The 19,399-nt window shown below is 36.3% G+C and overlaps 1 protein-coding gene across 8 annotated transcripts in view; it reads right to left on the reverse strand.

The window, feature by feature from the left end:
• Positions 1 to 19,399, reverse strand: part of Esco1 (establishment of sister chromatid cohesion N-acetyltransferase 1) — a 63,144-nt gene that overhangs the window by 9,885 nt on the left and 33,860 nt on the right. For 6 of the 8 annotated variants that reach the window (XM_029560562.1, XM_029560560.1, XM_008826965.3 and 3 more), the window contains 3 exons: positions 18,457 to 18,571; positions 15,558 to 15,689; positions 2,680 to 2,769 (listed from right to left, as the gene is read on the reverse strand). In XM_029560562.1, the coding sequence (XP_029416422.1) occupies positions 2,680 to 2,769; positions 15,558 to 15,689; positions 18,457 to 18,571 (337 nt within the window). Of the gene's footprint in view, positions 1 to 2,679; positions 2,770 to 3,304; positions 3,426 to 15,557; positions 15,690 to 18,456; positions 18,572 to 19,399 lie in introns of all 8 variants that reach the window. The other 2 variants (XR_003848516.1, XR_003848515.1) reach the window with 1 other exon arrangement.

The following is a 19,399-nucleotide window of genomic DNA, read 5'->3' on the forward strand; positions in this document are numbered from 1 at the left end:
TGAGACAAGGTCTTGCTATTTTGCTATCTTTCTTGCAGGCCGGGTGCTTACTGCATAGCCCAGGCTGGCCCTGAACTAGTGGCAATTCTGCCTCAGACTTCAGAGTGTTGCAATTACAATCATGTACCACCACACATGGTTTAAAGAGTTCTTTAGATGTCTATATTTGTCATTAACTTTTTTAAGTCCTATAAACCACTTGGCAAAATGAGGAAAGAAATATTGGGTATTGTCAAAACCATCCATCTAGGAAACAAAAACAGTGATAGCTCTAACACTAAGCAAATAAGACATTCTCCGGTGCTAAGAAAATAACAAGGCTTCTTCAGTAGGTACACCGTGAGTCTGAATTGGATCGAATGTACTGGATCTTAGGCAGGCAAGCTGCTGTTCTTCCCGAGCCTTAGAGCTCATCAATAAAATAAAGATGGGAGAAAAAATGTATGTTTACTTTTTAGCAAGAGCTACACTCATTTAAATCCAACAACCCTTGGAGGTTTACAGTTCATTTTATATGTGGAAGAAATCAAACTTAAAAGTTAATTTTCCTGGCCGGGCGTGGTGGTGCACACCTTTAATTCCAGCACTTGGGAGGCAGAGGCAGGCGGATCTCTGCGAGTTCAAGGCCAGCCTGGTCTACATAGTGAGTTCCAAGATAGCTGAGGCTACAGGGAGACCCTGCCTCAAAAAAAAAAAAAAAAAAAAAAATCCAGGAAATCAAAGAAAGTTATACATCAAGAAAGTAAATATTAATATGGCAATGAACTGTGCTTCTTCCAAACTCAAGCTTTTGAAATGTCAGAACTCTACAGGCACCTGTACATTAACTGTCTAGAGTTAAAAACAGCTGTTCAGTCTAATAAACATTGTGCAAATAACCCCTAGAATTGTTCTACACTCACTCCTGGCCTGCATACCATACCGTGCAGTGCATCCCTTAGAGATGAAAACCCAGATCCTCCTAATCTCTAGTACCTGATAATAGCACCTTGCTTAGGTTCCTAGAGATAACGTTGTTCACAATTCCTTAGATTTTCATTTTAAAGTTATTATGGACTACAAACTACTATAATGAATTGCAGTTTTTTTTCTGAGAAATTGAATTGAGTAAATTAGAAGTCACTGGCAGAAATTTTAGTAAGGAAAGTCTGGCTATAGTGCAGCAAGGCTCCTACTATGCATTTTTGAACAATAGTTGAAATTTTTCAGTACTTTAATTTATATTACCCAATTAGTAGCCAGCAAGTATGTATCTTAGTGCAAGGATAAGTGTTTCAATACAAGACAAATGGGAAAAGTTTTATGACATTCTATTATGCCTATTTCATGAGGCAGAAGGATCTGCAATTGTCTACTCAGATAATGCAAGAGATCAAAACAAAACAAAAACAGAACAACAAAAAAACCCAAGAGCTAAAGAACGTATATGACAAGTAAGAAGTTAGCTACATTTTCAAATAGATGTTGTTCTTAACCTCCTTTTCAGGTGATATATTCCTAAATTAAAGATGTCTAACTGTGAATAAGCCATGTGGTCATACTATGAGGCAAAAAAAGAAAAACTGTAATTGTAAACCTACAGAAAATACAGTAGGGGCTGAAGAAATGGCTCAGCAGTTAAGAACACTGGCTGCTCTTACAAAGAACTTGGGTTCAGTTCCCAGCACCCACATGGCAGCTGACAACCATCAGTAATTCCAGTTGCAGAGGATCTGATGCCCTCCTCTGGCCTCCATGGACAATGCACGCATGTAGTGCACTTACATGCAGGCAAAACACTCATACACATAAAATAATTAAAAATATTTTAAACCAAAAAAGAAAATACAGTAAATAAATTATTTCCTTTGTATGTTCAGACATTGTAGATACACACCAGTATAATTAGGCTTTTAGATAAATAACTGGATCCATTGCTATGTGAAGTATTTTTCCTTAATTAAAAAAAAAATCATCTAGGCAAAAAAAGATGTGTATCTATAAATGTACTTTAAAACTTAAAATTTTATGTTATCTTTATTTTATGTGTATGAGTGTTTTGCCTAAATGTATGTAAGTGCACCAAGTATGTCCAAGGATGTCAGAAGAGGATGTCAGATCCTCTGGAACTGCAATTACAGATGGTTGTTAGCTACAATGTGGGTGCTGAAAATTGAACCTGAGTCCTCTGTCATCTCTCTAATCCCCATAATTCTGATTTTTATCTTTTTGAGACAGGGTCTTCCTGTAGCCAGCTGCCCTGGAACTTGCTATGTAAATCAGGCTGGCTTTGATCTCACAGAGATTCACAGGCCTCTGCTTCCTGGGTGCTGGGATTAAAGGCGTGTTCCAAGTCCCCAGCCCAGCTTTTATGATTCTGATATTTAAGATCCTCTACTTGGCATTACTCATTAACCTAACTATGCTTTCTATGTAATCATTCAAAATAGTGCTAATACTGGAAAGCATTTCATTCATTCTACATATTTTGGATGTAGTATAGTTAGCATAACTTTTCAAGTGAGCTGTAGTCTTTTTTCAAATGAGCTTTGGCCTTTTTTCTTTTTCTTCAAAAGGGTTATATTCTGTAAATGCTTATTTCTTATTTTCAGAATTGGTACTTAAAAGTGCTATGCCAGCCATGTATTATCCACTTAACATTAGGAAAATTTACTGTATGAAATTTTACTGAAAATTTACCTTTTTCAGGGCATACTTTGGATCTTCAGGAAGAACCATTATTATTCTACCATCAGGATATTCAGCAAGAATTCTTTCTTTTTTCCAGCCCTAGATATAAAAGGATGAACTTTATGTACAATACTTTGTTCACTCACATACAAAAGTAAAAGTACATTTACCTAAAAGTTGTGAACATGAAAAATACATGTTCATTAATGTTTAATAAGGCATGATAAGTCAACTATTGCACTAAGCATACAATAGGTATAATGCAAGCTAATTTCTATTTCTCAGAGATTAATGTCTAATACCACAAAATTTTTAATTTATCATTTCCCATCTTAAACAAATTTTGAAAATCACACACCAAAAAAAGCAAGCCCCTTAAAGTCAGTGATTCCCAGAAGCGAAAGGATAACTCTCCCAGACTCTGGATAAAAGAATTCTACTCTTAGATTTCTTTGGAACATGGTTACCTCCACAAATAAACACTCCGATTTATGTCTGGCATGCCAAAGACCTCCAGGAGGTTGTAAGTGAACTGATTTGCATGCAGTAGCCCAGTATGAAAGGAACAGCTTTTATTCTTATTGATCACAACTATCAAAGCCACAAGAAGGAGACTATAAAAAAATATAACTACCTTCTAAGAATCTAATAGGGAAGGAGAGGCTACGTTGTGTGTATCTGAAGTTAAACATACTCAAAAAAAGAGAGGTAATAAACTCTTCTTCAGATCCACACTGGTGATTAATGAGCAGAACCTGCATGAAAAAAAACAAAACAAAACAAAAGCCACTTAAATCTAGTAAGACGGGACTGAACCAGAGGTTAAAACTAGGAACTTAGAAGTTCAAAATAATTACAGAAGGAATGAGTTTAGCTAGTAGTTCTCTTGTCTTACCCAACCAATGTTGCATAAAAAGGCCTTTTTAAAAAAAAAGCAATTTGTACTTTTATTTGAAAAAAAAAAATTTTTTTTTTTTTTACATACTATGGCAATTCTGAGAGGAAACTGGTTTTCTTAAATAATCTGTTCATTTGTTTTGTTTTTGTTTTTTGATGGGATGGGAGCAGGATCTTAGGGACAAAAAATTCTAGTAGCACAGGTCAGCATATTTAAGATTATAGAATAAAATATTTAAAATCCAAAATCTGCTTTAAAAATAGAGTATACAAGGACAAAGAAAATTCAGGTGACTGAAATTGAATTAGAGATAGAAAATTTGTCAAGATTTGGAACTCAGACTAATCACAAAAAAAAAAGCTCAATCAGAATCACATACAGATCTGAAGTAAACAGTTTTAAAAAGGCAAAAATATATAACCGCTTTAAAAAAGAAATTTGCATTAACATTAGTTTTTGGAAAACCTTTGAAACAAATCTGTTTCCCACAAAATGAAAGGGAGACTTTGTTTTAAAAAAAAAAAACAAAACGAAAAGTGTCGGAGCAGGAAGTCAAATTATAAATTCAATAAATAATTACATATTTAAGCAACTTTATAAACATTTTAAGAAATCTATACTTCTGGACTGAATTATCTAAAGACAATTCAATTAATCTATCTATTAATTGCCTGTAAAAATAACAACACTGGTCTTATATAATTATATTACACACTATAGACATTAAATGATTTTATTAACATTTTAGTATAAAACCTTTTCTAGAAACAACTTGGGATTTGCACGTTCCTAAGAAACACTATCAGAAATGGATCTGATATAATTTTGTCTTAAATAGCATCCTATTTTGTCACATACCAAGGAAAGTCCTGGTGTATGAGACACTATGAAAGACAAAATTACTATTATTCAGATTTCACTGATCTTCATGCAGGATTATCTTAGTAAAACTTTTTAACAGTTCTAAAGTAAGTTTGGGTTTTTGGTAGCTAACGGATGTATAGCTTTGGACAAACCACTACAACACTAGTTGTTTCCTAACCTACACAATCTAGAACAGGGCTGTCAGCAGGGGGTTGGACGAAAGACCAGTGTTAACACAGAGCAGGTACTCAGTAACTTATGAAATTGAATTCTCTCTTCTAGTGGTATGTCCAAAAAAAACAAAACAAAACAAAACAAAACAAAAAATCAATGTACTACTACTCAGCTCATCAACAAAATGTCCCAAAGTACAACAATAAATGCAATTATGGACAAAGCAGAGATAAAATAAAATAACCAAGTTGGCTAATGTCTGTCAAAGAAAATACTCAAAACATTATGTGATTCAAGTGCAGGTAATGTTTTGCCAGTAATAGTAACAACTGAATTCTATCAATTCTAGAGAATTCATAAGAGCTGAAGTCTGTCTGCTGGTTGAAAATGAGGTAGAGGTGAAAAGGATATCCAATTTACAGAAGTACACAGTCACAATTCTTGTAAACATATCAATTCTACTGTAGATTTACACTTCTCACCTTTAGCTCTCAGCATTTACATATAACCTCTGCTATCAAGATGGATTTTTAAAACCTAAATTCTCTTATCTAGCCACCTAGATACTAAAAAACAAAACATTTAGTATTTCTTTCATTGTTAGTTTTTGTTTCCTTTTCTATTCTATTTTAGACAGGGTCTCACTATGTAGCTCTGGCTAGCCTGGAACTCAGATCTACCTTCATCTCCCCTGGGGATTAAAGGTATGTACTATCACACCCAACCACATTTTGTATTTCTTTTTTTAAAAAATGTTTTATTTATTATTTTATGTGTATGAGTGTATTGCCTGCATGTATGTGAGTGCACCCTTGCCATGCAATGCCTGCAGAGGTCAGAAGAGGGCTTCAGATTCCCCTGGAACTGGAGTTAAGGATGGTTCATAGCCGCCATGTGGGTGCTGGGAATCAAACCTGGGTCCTCTGCAAGAGCTGTGTGTGCACACACACCAATGCATGCTGAGAATTCAACCCAGGGCCTTTTGCATGTTAAGTATATGTTGTACTACTGAACTGCACCTCCAGCACACTAGCTTATATTTCTAATAGCATATAATTAATTTTTCCTTGTTGTGGTTACTTAAAATGTTAAGAGTCTAAAGAACAGAAATGATTTCTTCCCCTTGTCCAATTAAAAAAATACATACCTGAAAACAAAATACACTAAGTAGTAGATACATCAATGTATGCAACTAAAAAAATTCACCCACCAAGCCGAGCACACCTTTAATCCCAGCACTGAGGAGGCAGAGGCAGGCTGATCTCTGTGACTTCAAGGCCAGCCTTGTCTACATAGTTCCAGGACAGCTGGGGCTACAGGGAGACCCTGTCTCACAAAGAAGAAAAAAAAAAAAATTCACCCACCAAACACACATCTGCATTTAATTATGTATAAATTATACCTCAATCTACAAGTTCATATTAATCACTTTCTTTATTTTTTATTATTCCAACAAACTGCAATGGAAAAAAGAGGGAGACAAAGAAAACCTTCACACTATGAAAGACTTAAAAGGCATACCAATCTGCAATATATGTCAACCTTCCTTCAAAGAAATCAAATAGATTATTTGGGAAGTTCCAAACCCTAGTGGGATGGTATATATTAAGGGATTTGTTCAAAAGCATGATTACATTCATTAAAGCATTTTTATGGTTAAAGAGAATAATCTTAGTTGGGCATGGTGGTAAACACCTTTAATCCCAGCACTTGGAAGGCAGAGGCAGGCAGATCTCTGTGAGTTTGAGGCCAGCTGGGGCTACAAGGTCCATCTCAAAAAAACCAAAAAAAAAAAAAAAAAAAAAAGAATCTTTAACATTTGAGATATCTATTAAGATACTAATATGATGTCAAGATTTAACACAAAATAATTGACACAGTTAGATAGAAGACTACCCAAAATTAATAATTGTTGAAAGTGGATGGGTGATAGATATATGGGGGGGGTTCATTACTCTATGTAGGGAAGGAACCAGGTGGGAGAAAGATAAAAGAATGATAGAAACAAAGTGATTAAATTAAACTTTGAACCAAGCATGGTGGTAGCACACACCTATAATTCCAACACTTAGGAGATGAGGAAGGAGGTTTAAAGCCACGTAGCAAGACCCTGTCTCATTCAGGAAGCAGAGGCAGGAGGATCCCACAGGCCAGGTCAGCCAGGGCTACATAGCAAGACAGTGTCTCAAAACACAAATAGGCACTTGGGAAGCAGAGAAAGGTAGGCTCTATGTGAGATAGAGGCCAGCCTGGTCTACATAGCAAGTTCCAGGTCAGCTGTGGCTACAGGGAGACCCTGTTCAAAAGAAAATACAAAACATAAATAGGGCTACAGAGATGGCTCAGTGGCTAGAGTGCTTGATATGCAAACTTAATGATCTCCCAGCACCCATGTGAAAACCCAGGTATGGTGGTATGCACCTATAATCCCAGCACTGGAATGCAGACACAGAAGGGACCCCTGGGGCTAACTGGCCAGCCAACCAAGCCAACCAGTGAGCTTCAGGGTCAGTGAGAGACCCTGTCTCACAAAATAGAATGGAGTGCTGAGGAAGAAACCTGACATCAACCTCTGGTTGCCATAAGCACAGGAACACAGGTGTACATGCACACACACGGAAACACACACAAACACAAACACTCAAGGGTTTACTCAAGTACCATTTATTTAAAAAAGAAAAATAAACACAAAAATGATCTAGTCAGACAGTAGTTAAGAGAAAAAGTGGTGAAAAGTAGTGACCCCAAAGGAATGATCTGGGGTTAAACTTCATGTTTTTTTTTAATTTAAAGCCACAAAAAATGAAAGAAAATTAACACACTCAAAAGTATTCATATGCTGTATTTGGGAGCATTGAGAACAAGCATAAGACACTGAAGAAAAATACAGAGACAAACTGTAAACTCTTTAAATGGCTTTTAAACGTAAATATGCACTGGCATAACCCCTGCACTCTGGAGGCAGAAGCAGGTATATCTGTGAGTTCAAGGACAGTCTGGTCTGCAAAGCAAGTTCTGGCCAGCCAGGGCTGCATAGCAAGACCCTGTTTCAAAAAAAAAAGTAAATGTAAATATGAATACTTAAAATGTTAACAAAATATAAACAGAAGTGATCAGCATACTGATTTAAAGTATTTCCCTTTAGTTTGTCTGTTTTTTCTATTTTAATAAAATTGTGTGATGAAAATGATCATATAACTATACCAAGCAGCTAATTTTTTAAAAGAAAATATACCATCTTAACCACTTATATATTTTTATTGCCCCCCAACCACTTACATATTTTTTTAATTTTTATTTATTCATTTTATGTGTACGGGTGTTATGCCTGCATGCATGCTAGGTGTATTCATGTTGTGCAGTGCCCACAGAGGACAGAAGAGGGCATTGGATTCCCTGGAACTGGAGTTAACGATGGTTGTTAGCCACCGTGTAAGTGCTGAGATTTGTACCTGGGTCCTCTGAGGGCGTGGTGGTACACATATTTTATCTCAGCACTCAGGAGGCAGAGGCAGGTGGATCTACTATCAAAGCCTGTGATCCTTCTGTATGCCTGCAGACATTTTCTGGAGTTAAATGAATATATGATATTAAACTCACAGGACAGAAAAGACAAGCTCTTATTAAAGTCCATGGCAGGGAAGTTCATAAAAAAATATCAAACAGAGGTTCAGTGGCTTCAGAGTTGTCACACTGGGCACGCTGGGGTCACTGAGTCTGGGAGTGAACAGTAATCACACTGCATACTACTGTACTGCTCTGGTTGCTGTGGAAGCCCACTTTTGTACCTACATTTAATCTGTAAACATCCAGAGACCTAAGGATTATTTGGGTAAATGTATCTCCAACTGAATAATTAAAAAAAAAAAATGGGGGAGTGTGTCCTCAACTATTTGTGGAAGGACTACAGATAAAACATAAGATAGCAATCTCATTGAGCAGCATGATTAGATGGGTCCAACCTCCAGTACGAACCCCCCAAAAGGTTTTTTTAATCCAGAAATTATATGAAAATAAATTTTTTTCAAAATACTTAGGCTTTGTGACTATATTATTAGATTTGTTTTTTATTTGTTTTGCTTTTTTGAAACAGGATCTCCATGTACTCCAACTGACCTGGAACTTACGCTATAGACCAGGCTGGCCTTCATCTCAGAGATCAGCCCGCCTATATCTCCAGAGTGCTGGGATCAAAGGCGTGGACCACCAAACCCAGCTATATTATAATATTTGAATAAGTAATCTGTTACAATATGTAAAAGATAAACCAGAAAATGAAGACTCAGACCAAACATTTGCCCTTTAATTATTTCCTAGCAATATTTGTACCCTGTCACAGAAACCAAGGATTCTTCAGGATTTAGAATGACCTCCGGTATATATGTTCATGCATTCTTCTGCCCATTATAATTCTCATCCGAAGTTATAGGAATCATAAATTTTGGCAGTTTATTAAAAAAAACTGAGAGGCTTGTATCTCCTCTAAATTAATGTCTTTTAGAAAAGTAGGTTTTGTTGGGTGTGGTGGTACATGCTTTTAATCCTAGCACTCAGAGGTAGGCTGATGGGAGTTCATCATACATACATATGTGTGTATATATGTATATGTATGTATATGTACATATGTGTATATGTATATGTATATGTATGTGTATATGTATATGTGTATATGTATATGTATATGTATATGTATATGTACATGTATATGAACAGGTGGAGTTTCTGAAAATAGTGTACAAGAACATCTAATACAAGATGAAACAAGACAGATGCTTGAAAGGAAGTTTCTGAATCTGTTATCAATATGTATATGGCAGCTTTTTTTGTTTGACAGGGTATTACACAGCCCAGGCTATTATTAAACTCTCATTGTAGTCAAGGATGACCATGAATTTTGGATTCTCCTGCTTCCATCCCCTGAGTACTGGGATTACAGGCAAATGTGACACCATGCTGAGTTTACAAGGTGCCAGGGTTTCATGCATGCTAGGTAAGCATTCTACACACTGAGCTACATCCCTGTACCACAACTCTTAACTTCAATTTCTTAGCTCTCAAAAAAATTTATCAGCTGTAGGGCCAGGTGTGGCAGTATAGGCCTGCCTTTAGCTCCAGCACAGAAGGGAGAGGGAGCAGAGGCAGGCAGATCTCAGTTGAAGGTCAGCCAGGGCCACAGAGAGAGATTCTGAATTAAAAATGAATAATAAAATAAATGTTATTGGCTACAGAAGCAGCTCAATGATATAGTGCTAGGCTACCAAAAATAAGGCCTCCAGCACAAAATAAAGTTATCAAACTGAAGCAGGGATCTACAAGAGAAGGCAAAATAATATAAGCAAAGTGTTATAATGGTTTTAAATGAAAAGAAAACACGGATCCAAAAGAAACAAAAACAAACAAATGAAAAGGATCAGAGAAGAGGCATCATTTCGCCTTGCAAGGTTTGGATAAAGAAAAATAGTTCGAAGGGTATGAATGTTATGAATTAAAATGAGAGGCAGAAAATTATGAACCCTGTTCAAGGTGATGATCAGTTTAAAACGACCTAGAAAGGATTTGTATGAAAAGTGTGAGCAACAGAATAAGAGACATTATGTAGAGGCCCACAAAGCCTTAGAAAAAGAGAAATCCAGAAAGGTTCTGAGAGAAGTGATATGACAAACAAAAATAGTAAGGGTTTTTATAACATGGGTTTCAATTTCCAATCATAACTTCAATGGAATTCTAAACCATGCCAAGTATCACTCCAAATCCTTATATTATATTGTTAAAATTCAAAAGAACCCTAAAGAAGACTGTCAGAGAGCACTTCAGTTTAAAAAGTGACCAGGGTGGTGCATGGCAGGCGGATCTTTGTGAAATGGAGGCTAGCCTGATCTTCTTAAAACATGGCCTAAAGGACACAATTAAAAGTAAAACTGAGCCGGGCATAGTGACGCACTCCTTTAATCCCAACACTCGGGAGGCAGAGGCAGGCGATCTCTGTGAGTTCGAGGCCAGCCTGGTCTTCATAGTGAATCCAGGCCAGCTGGGGCTACAGGGAGACCCTGTCTCAAAAAGACCCAAAATAAATAAATAATAAATAAATAAATAACTGAAATATTACTATGTTGTTTTTAATGTGAGGAGAACAATAGAATGGTACAATTTCTAGTACAGAGAAAAACATTGAAGAACAGGTGGAAGAGCTTTTTATTTGCCAATATGCAAGTTATAACTTGCTACCACAACGACCACCTCCACCTCAAAATTGTAAACTCTTAAAAAAAATAAAAACTTGTCCGGTGTGGTTCATGTCTATAATTCTAGCACCTGAGAGGCAGAGGCAGGAGGACTGCTGCAAGTTCAAAACTAGTCTAGGCTAGAGTGAGAGCCTCTCTCAAACAAGCAAATAATGTATGTAAATTTGCTGCACATAATACTTGTACTAAAGGCATATTTTTCTTTGCCATATTGTCCCCTATTTCAAAGGCAAAATTTCTTCCCAATACTTAAGTGCCACTTCACCCAATATTCATACATACAATGTTCTAAGTATATAAAATACAAGGAAGTAAATAATAAAATCAGAGGTGTTATGTGGCAAGAGATGCCAGGCAGTTTGAGATACACAAAGTTTGGTGATCTTTATTCGAAGGTGAAGGCTATTTTGCTCCAGATTCCTTTCCCAACCCTAAACCTGCTCTACTATTTAGTTCTCTTTTCCCTAACATCTACTTCTTTTTCCTTGTCATCCTCTAAAAGAATAAACACAAAGTACACAGAATTCATGTGCTCCAGTTTCAAATTAATAGTCTGATAGATAAAATTTTCCTGAATTAAAAACTTAGTCATATATAATTTTCAACTTTTAGTGTCAGCACTAGCCAAAACAATCTTTGAGACAATAAAAACATTCTGCATCTATACTACCTAACATGGTAGCTTCTAGCTACTGGCACTGGGAACTGTTAAACATAGCATTTTCAACTTCATATGGCTACCATAGTGGACAGCTTAATTCTGTAGTCATTCAAAAATCTAGCAAATCTAGCTGGGCGTGGTGGCACATGCCTTTAATTCCAGCACTCAGGAGGCAGATGCAGGTGGATCTCTGTGAGTTCAAGGCCAGTCTGGTCTACATAGTGACTCCAGGACAGCTGGGGCTACAGAGAGACCCTGTCTCAAAAAGACCAAAAAAAACCCTAGCAAACCTTAGTTCAAAGTTTCTCCTGTGGTCAGTTTCTTCCCCTATATCCATCAATGCCATAGTAATTCAGTAAAACATACACCTTACCTACTTATACCTACTTACCTTTCTCTCTGACCCAACACTGAAATATTTCTCTCTCTACATCTCACCAAAATATATTCTAATGTTATTTAAATTAGTACCACTTACAGGATTCACAATTCTTCAACACCTAAAACAATGTTAAGAAAAAGTTCCAAACGGCATTCAAAATCAAAATATCACAATCTGACCTAATGATATTTTTCTTAAATGATTATATATAAATTCTTTGGTTCAGTCAAAAAGATCTAGTCATTATTCCCCACAAAGATGCTATGCTGTCTCATACTTTTAGTTGTACTATGTTATCAACCACAGATGGCCTCCTATGTTTTCTTCTGTTTGGAGACGGGGTCTCCCTGCAGTCCCAGGTGGCCTGGAACTATGCAGATGTCAATCTCACAGAGATCCACCTGCCTCTGCCTTCTGAGTGCTGGGATTTAAAGGCATTTGCCACCAATTTTTAAAATTCTTCTCCACCAATGGAATCTCTTCTAACCAGTGCCCTTCTAGTCATTTCTATACCACAAAGCAAATTTATGATTTATTTCAATAGTTAAATACTTAATATTGACTTACTGCTTTAACAGTTACTTAAATCTTTCAACTTTTTATTTCTTTCAGACTTTGCTCCTAAGCCTGAAGGGTATATCACACAACTCCAAGAGTAGTTTCTCTACCAAGAACCCAGACATTATTCATCATCTGTATTACTGATAACTCAAAATGAAACTGAGCTTCTGACAGTGTCTGATGGGATCCTGGCCTGACAACAATGGAAAGTTCGTCCTACTTACTCATCATTGTTTCCTTGCTGAACTAGGAAACTACTGTGCCCTAGTTCAGCAAGGAAACAGCAATTTCTAAGTCCAAATCAGTCCCTTCCTAAGGCACTAAGAAGCTCCTTCTTCCTAAGTCAGATAAAAATTCATTTCCCCAAATGGTATCAATGAGGAGGATGGGGTAAAATAAAGGACTAAAGAAAGAAAATATGTACCTTCCCTATCTCAAAACCAACAAGACTGTAAGAGATAAGGAGGAAAAAAAAAAAAATCAACTGAGCATCTATTTCTACTATGGCTACATATAATTTAAATGTTTAATCAATTAAAAATTGGGTATTAGCCATTTCTAATTTTCATTTGATTATTACATATCTAGGAAAATTCTTTAGCCCAAGCACATAAGAAAAGGTACTGATTATCTAAGGAATGTTTCTATTTTTAAAATTATCTATTTATTTTGATTTAGAAAGAGTCTCACTACCTAACCTGGTGATCTGGAACGCACACATAACAAGCCCGCCCAGCCTCAGACTTACAGTGATTCTCTCCTGCCTCTGACTTGTAAAGTGCTTGTATTATAAGCATGTGCCACTACACTCAACCACTATTTTACTTTTAAATAGTTTTAACTAGAATAAAATTTCATTTCCAGTTCTTGAGCATTGTCCATTTAACATGAATTAAACATTTAACATGAACTAAAACCAAAGCACCAAATGACTTCTTTTCCAAGTGTTTCTTACCAACAGCCCTAACACATAAAACTGACACTAAAGACAGTTAGATGGTTGTCAAGCACTATGGAGGGCTTAATTTCTTTGCAAGGCACAGTACAAGGTGTGCAACAGTTCATTCTCTTGAGCTCATTTCTAAATAAATAACAACCACTAGCTCTATCCCATCTAGGGAGGGGTGAAGGAGATTGGATGGGACCAGGGGGCAGTTTTCCCTAGGCTACTACAATGCACTGAGCACCTCTGCAAGACTCAGAAACTGTGTTTAGCTGATGACAATACTCTGTTCCATAAATAACTTCCCCTGGAAGCCAGGTGTGGTGGTGAATGACTTTAATCTCAGCACTCAGGAGGCAGAGGCAGGCAAATTCTCTGTGAGATCAAGGCCAGCCTGGTCTACATAGTGAGTTCCAGGCCAGCTGGTGCTATAGGAAGACCCTGTCTCAAAAAAGACAAAAACAAGCCGGGCGTGGTGGCACACACCTTTAATCCCAGCACTTGGGAGGCAGAGGCAGGTGGATCTCTGTGAGTTCAAGGCCAGTCTGGTCTACATAGTGAGTTCCAGGACAGCTGGGGCTGCAGGGAGACCCTGTCTCAAAAAGACCAAAAAAAAAAAAAAAAAAAAGACAAAAACAAAAAACAACAATAAAACAAAAAACTTCTTCTGGTATCTTAAAAGAGAAAAGAGCAGAACACCTACTTTTGACTGGTTTCACTACTGTTTCCCTCAGAAATTAAATTTTTTCTAAGTTGAAAAGTTAAACATTTTTAATAAAATATAGTATTCCTCTAATTTTAGGAAACTAAATTGAACAGAACAGATTTCTACCAAATTCATGTATTTTGGCCCTAAACATTATGTAATTTAGCTACCTGATACCACCATTTAATTTTTCAGATGCAAGATTATTAACAGTCAAATTAAAAAAGTCTAAACTGCAAAGAATAAATCACCAAGCTATATCCATACACATTATATTTCATTTAGTGAAGTAATAGGAGGGTGTATGTGTGTAAAGTGTAGATGAATAAGGAATACAAAGGACAACCAATGTAGCGAACAAAAAAAAAAAACCTCACTTATCCTGAGTAGGAGTAACTGGATGAATGATAAAACATATATAACCATGAAGCAATGAATTTAAACCATTCAATCAAAGCTAAACACAGGAGTTTAATTGAGGCCATAAAGACCTTTCAATGGTGTCTATATGACAAGCTAATGAAATGAATCAGTGATCTCAGTTCAGATATCCTGGAGGTCTTATTAATTTGAGTGTAAGGTATGGAAGGTAACACGTATAAAATAAAAACGGATCCCATTTCAGATATAGGTAAACAGCAATTACATTAAATTAACATTTCATAAAATATCAAAAATGGTTCAAAATTTCTAATACTTTTGCCTTTCCCAGAAGCAATTATTATTAACATGATTATTATACCTTAAATGCATTTACAATAAAATTTATTTTGTACTGAAATATATTTTGTACTAAACCAGATTTATTTTGTAGATTTGTGGGGGAGGGTATTTTTGAGACAGGGTCCCTCTGTAGCCCCAGCTGGTCTGGACCTCACTGTGTAGACCAGGTAGCCTCAAACTCAGAGATCCACCTACCTCTGCCTTCTGAGTGCTGGGACTAAAGGCATGCACCACCACGATGCCTAGCCGGCCATAGATCTTTTTTTAAGTGGCTAGAATTTCTCTTTAACTTTTTAAAGACAAACTCTTATAGATCCCCCAAAACCTATTTGATATCACTATCAATCTTCAAATAGAAGTTTCATTAAGCTATATGAATACTAAATATATAGTCACCCACAGTAATTGTTAAAAATCAAAGGAAATTAAGAAATATGCATAAGCTAAATAATATGGCTATAAAAAAATTAACTACTTTTGAAAACTAAACAAACTAAAAAAAATAGAACCTAAGATAAAATTCCCAAAATAGAAACCTGTCAGGATAAATTACCTGGTTTGCGGTACTTGCCTTTGTTTTAAATGAAGCCAGCATAAATGCATACTGTGTGCTTTGTATGTGCTGATCTCTAAAAGCAGAAACTTTTCACTGACTTAGGATTCGAAATTCATCTCATTAAGAACCCAAACTAATTATTTGACTCATACATTTTAATTCGCAAATTCTACTTACCACATATTTTACAGCACTTATAAATTGGTTGTGGAAAAGCAGATGCTGGGTTTCGTCTTCTGGATTTGAAGCTGTATAAAGCATTCCACAGATGTTACAAGATACTGCTCCAAATCTTTTTTGTCCTGCATCCTATTTATAAAAAACAAATACGTTTTCTTCCTTGAAAAAACAATTATTCAAGAACATAAGCCTCCAAAACTATAATGTGAACATAAAGTGAGAACTGCTTAACATAACAATATTTTAATTTATTACAAAAATTCAGATACTAATGTCTGAAATCTGTGTGCAGTTTATTAAGAGCCATTTCCAGGGCTGGGGAGATGGTTCAATAAGTGCTTGCAACGCAAGTATGAATATTCAGGTTTGGAATGCTAGCAACCATTTTGTAAAAACAAACAGACTGGCAAGATGGTTCATCAGGTAAAAAAGCAAGTCAAACCTCATGACCTATGGAGAGAACCAACTGCTGAAAGCTGTGCTCTGACCTCCACATGCACACGGTGGCACAGTAGCATGTGTGCCCCCTACCCCAACATGTATACACACACATATACACAAGTGCACTTGCTGCAATGCTGGAAAACCTGACAACCTGAGTTCAATCTCCAGAACCCACACAGCGGAAGGAGAAAACCAACTTCCACTAGTTACCCACTGGCCTATCTATACACACATATACACTCACACATGCATAAATACACACACACAATACACAGGTGAAAGCAGACATGCAGACACATACACACAAAAATGTCAATTTAAAAAAATAGAAGACATAAATCATTTATTCTCTGATCTATAATTACACAATTTGAACTAAACCAGGCCCTGACAGTTTGAGAACAGGATTTTAGTAACAGTATCACTGGTACATTATATATAATTAGCATCAAACAGCAAAGAACAATCAATGAAAATAAAAGACTGTGTATAGGGGCTAGAGTGATGACTCAGCAGTTCAGCAGGTAAGACCATTGGCTGCTCTTGGAGAAGACCGGGATTCAGTTCCCAGCACCCACACTTCAGCTAACAACCATCTGATTCCAGCTCAAAGGGCTCCAATGTCCTCTTCTAGCCTCCATGGTCAACACACATACAGGTACACTTACATACATGGAAGCAAAAAACTCATATACATGAAATATAAATAAATAACAAAAAGGGGGATTGACTGGAGGATGGCCCAGTGACTAAGAGCGCTGGCTACTCTTGAAGAGGACCTAGATTCGATTCTCAGCACCACATAGTAGCTAACAATCATCTCTAAGTCCAGTTCCAAGAGAATCTGACTCTCTTCTGATCTCTGCAAGCACTGCATGACACAGGTGCACTTACATCACTTATACATGTAGGCAATACATTCATATTCATAACATAAGAAAAAAAAATTTTTTTTTTTTGGTCTTTTTGAGACAGGGTCTCCCTGTAGACTCAACTGACCTGGAACTATGTAGACCAGGCTGGCCTTGAACTCAGAGATCCACCTGTCTCTGCCTCCTGAGTGCTGGGCTTAAAAAGGCTTGTGCCACCATGCCCAGCAAAATCAATTATTTTTTAAAACTTTTTTAAAAGATTGTGTATAAAACTAAAAGGAAATTCTTTCTACAGCATTCAAACTAGCAGCAAAATGTTATTTGCAAGTTACTTCAGGTAGTTTTCTTTCTTCTTTTGAGAGAGTATCATTATGTAGTCCCAGCTGGCCTGCAACTCATACTATGTAGACGAGGCTGGCATGAATGAGATCCACCTGTCTCTGCCACCTAAGTGCTGGGATTAAAGGTGTGCATTACCCCCATTTTTTTATTTTGAGAGAGGGTCTTACTACATAGCACGGGCTAGCCTTGAGCTCACTCTGTAGCTGTCCTAGAACTTGTGATCCTGATCATATGTGTCACCACACCCAGCATTATATTCTTTTGTAAAATAAAAACAGTAAAGCAAAACTCGAATTTTACCAAATATACATAAAAATGATCACCTTAAGCATTTTAAAACTTTTTTGGATTTATTTTTATTTTATGTATATGAGTATTTTGCCTACATGTAAGTACAACACATGTGTGCAATGCCCAGAGATGCTAAAAGAGGGTATTGAAGGAACTGGAGATACAAATGGCTGTTAGCTACCATGTGGGTGCTGGGAACTGAACCCAGGTCCACTACAAGAGCAGTTAGTATGCAACCACTGAACCATCACACTTTAAGCATTTTAAGTGTATAGTTTGGTAGTATTATTTCATACACTATTGTACAATCTCTACAACTTCTTCATGCCAAAACTGAAACTTTATATGATTAAACAACAACTTCCTTTCACCCATCCCTCCAAACCTCTAGCAACCACCACTACTTTCTTGGCACCTCACAGGAGTAAAATTCCACAGTATTTGTCTTTTTTGTGACTGAATTATTTCACTTAACAAAATATTATCAAGGTTCAGCCATTTTGCATCAAATGTCAAAGATTTGATTTCCTTTCTATAAGGCTAACAAATAAGCATTGTGTACATACTTACATACCTACCAATCAATACTTTTGGCTAATATGAATAATGAATGATATATAAATATCATTTATATTAAGTGCCACATCATTTTAATACTTAACTACTTAAAAGTAGTGATCAAATGACGTATCAAAGAAATAGATGTAAAAATGTATAATAATTTGTTAAAATGAAACTAGAAAACAAGTAAGCTGAATTATTATTTATCACAGGATGGACAATTTATTTTGGGGAAAGGAGGTGAAAATAGCAGGAACAGTTTCCATAATGAAGATTTATATCGCCAAAGAGATCTTTCAAAAAAAAAAAAAGAACTTGTATTTTAATAACCCTGCATAAATAAGATGTTTACAACAATTCACCAATAGGTCAAGTTGTATACTTACTATAATCAACTGTTTTTCATCAGCTTTCTCTGATTCTTTCAGTTTCAAGTCCTTTGGAATTGTTATCTCCAAATGAGAATTACACTTAGTCTGAGAATGATTTGGTGGTATGTCCCTTAAAAAAATAAATTTATTAATCCATGTAACCTCAAATCGCTCAAGGGGGAAAAAAAAAAACACATCTTCTACATAACAGTGACAAATTTCAACTTTATGGAGAAAAAAATAACTTTAAAAAATCAAGATGAGGTCAGGCACAGTGATGCACACTTTTAATGCCAACACTCAGGAGGCAGAGGCAGGCAGATCCAGATTTAGGCCAGCTTGGTCTATGTGGTGAGTTCCAGGCCAGCTGGGGCTACAGGGAAACTCTGTCTCAAAAATCAGTTTTAAAAAATGGTGAGGTTTTGGAGATTTACATTAATAACAGAGTAAATGTACAAGGCCCTAGGTTAAGTTCAATGCTCAGTTTGTATATATTAAAAAGAGTATTATGATGTCATAAGAAATTCTTAGGAAAAGGTCAATTTTATCTGTTATCTTTATATTAAATAAACAGACAAATTTTAAAAGGAAATTATAAAAATTAAAGCATACAAGACAAAGTATGAAATCAACTTAGATGTCTTATCAATGGATCACAGATAAAGAAATGTGGTATAGAATATTATTCCACAGTAAAAAAGAATGAAATCTTGTCATTTGCTCCATGGTTAAGAGCACTGCCTGCTCTTGCAGAGGACAGCAGTTCAGTTCCCAGCACCCTCAGGGGCTAATTAACTGTACCTCCAGTTTCAGAGGATCTAACATCCTCTTCTGGTCTCTGTAGGCAGTGCATGACCCAGGTGCACTTACACACATGCATTCAAAATACACACACAAAATAAAAATTAATGTGAGAGAGAGAGAGAGAGAGAGAGAGAGAGAGAGAGAGAGAGAGAGA

The sequence above is a fragment of the Nannospalax galili genome, unplaced genomic scaffold, assembly GCF_000622305.1.
Source record: "Nannospalax galili isolate Female #2095 unplaced genomic scaffold, S.galili_v1.0 scaffold511, whole genome shotgun sequence".
NCBI lineage: Eukaryota > Metazoa > Chordata > Mammalia > Rodentia > Spalacidae > Nannospalax > Nannospalax galili.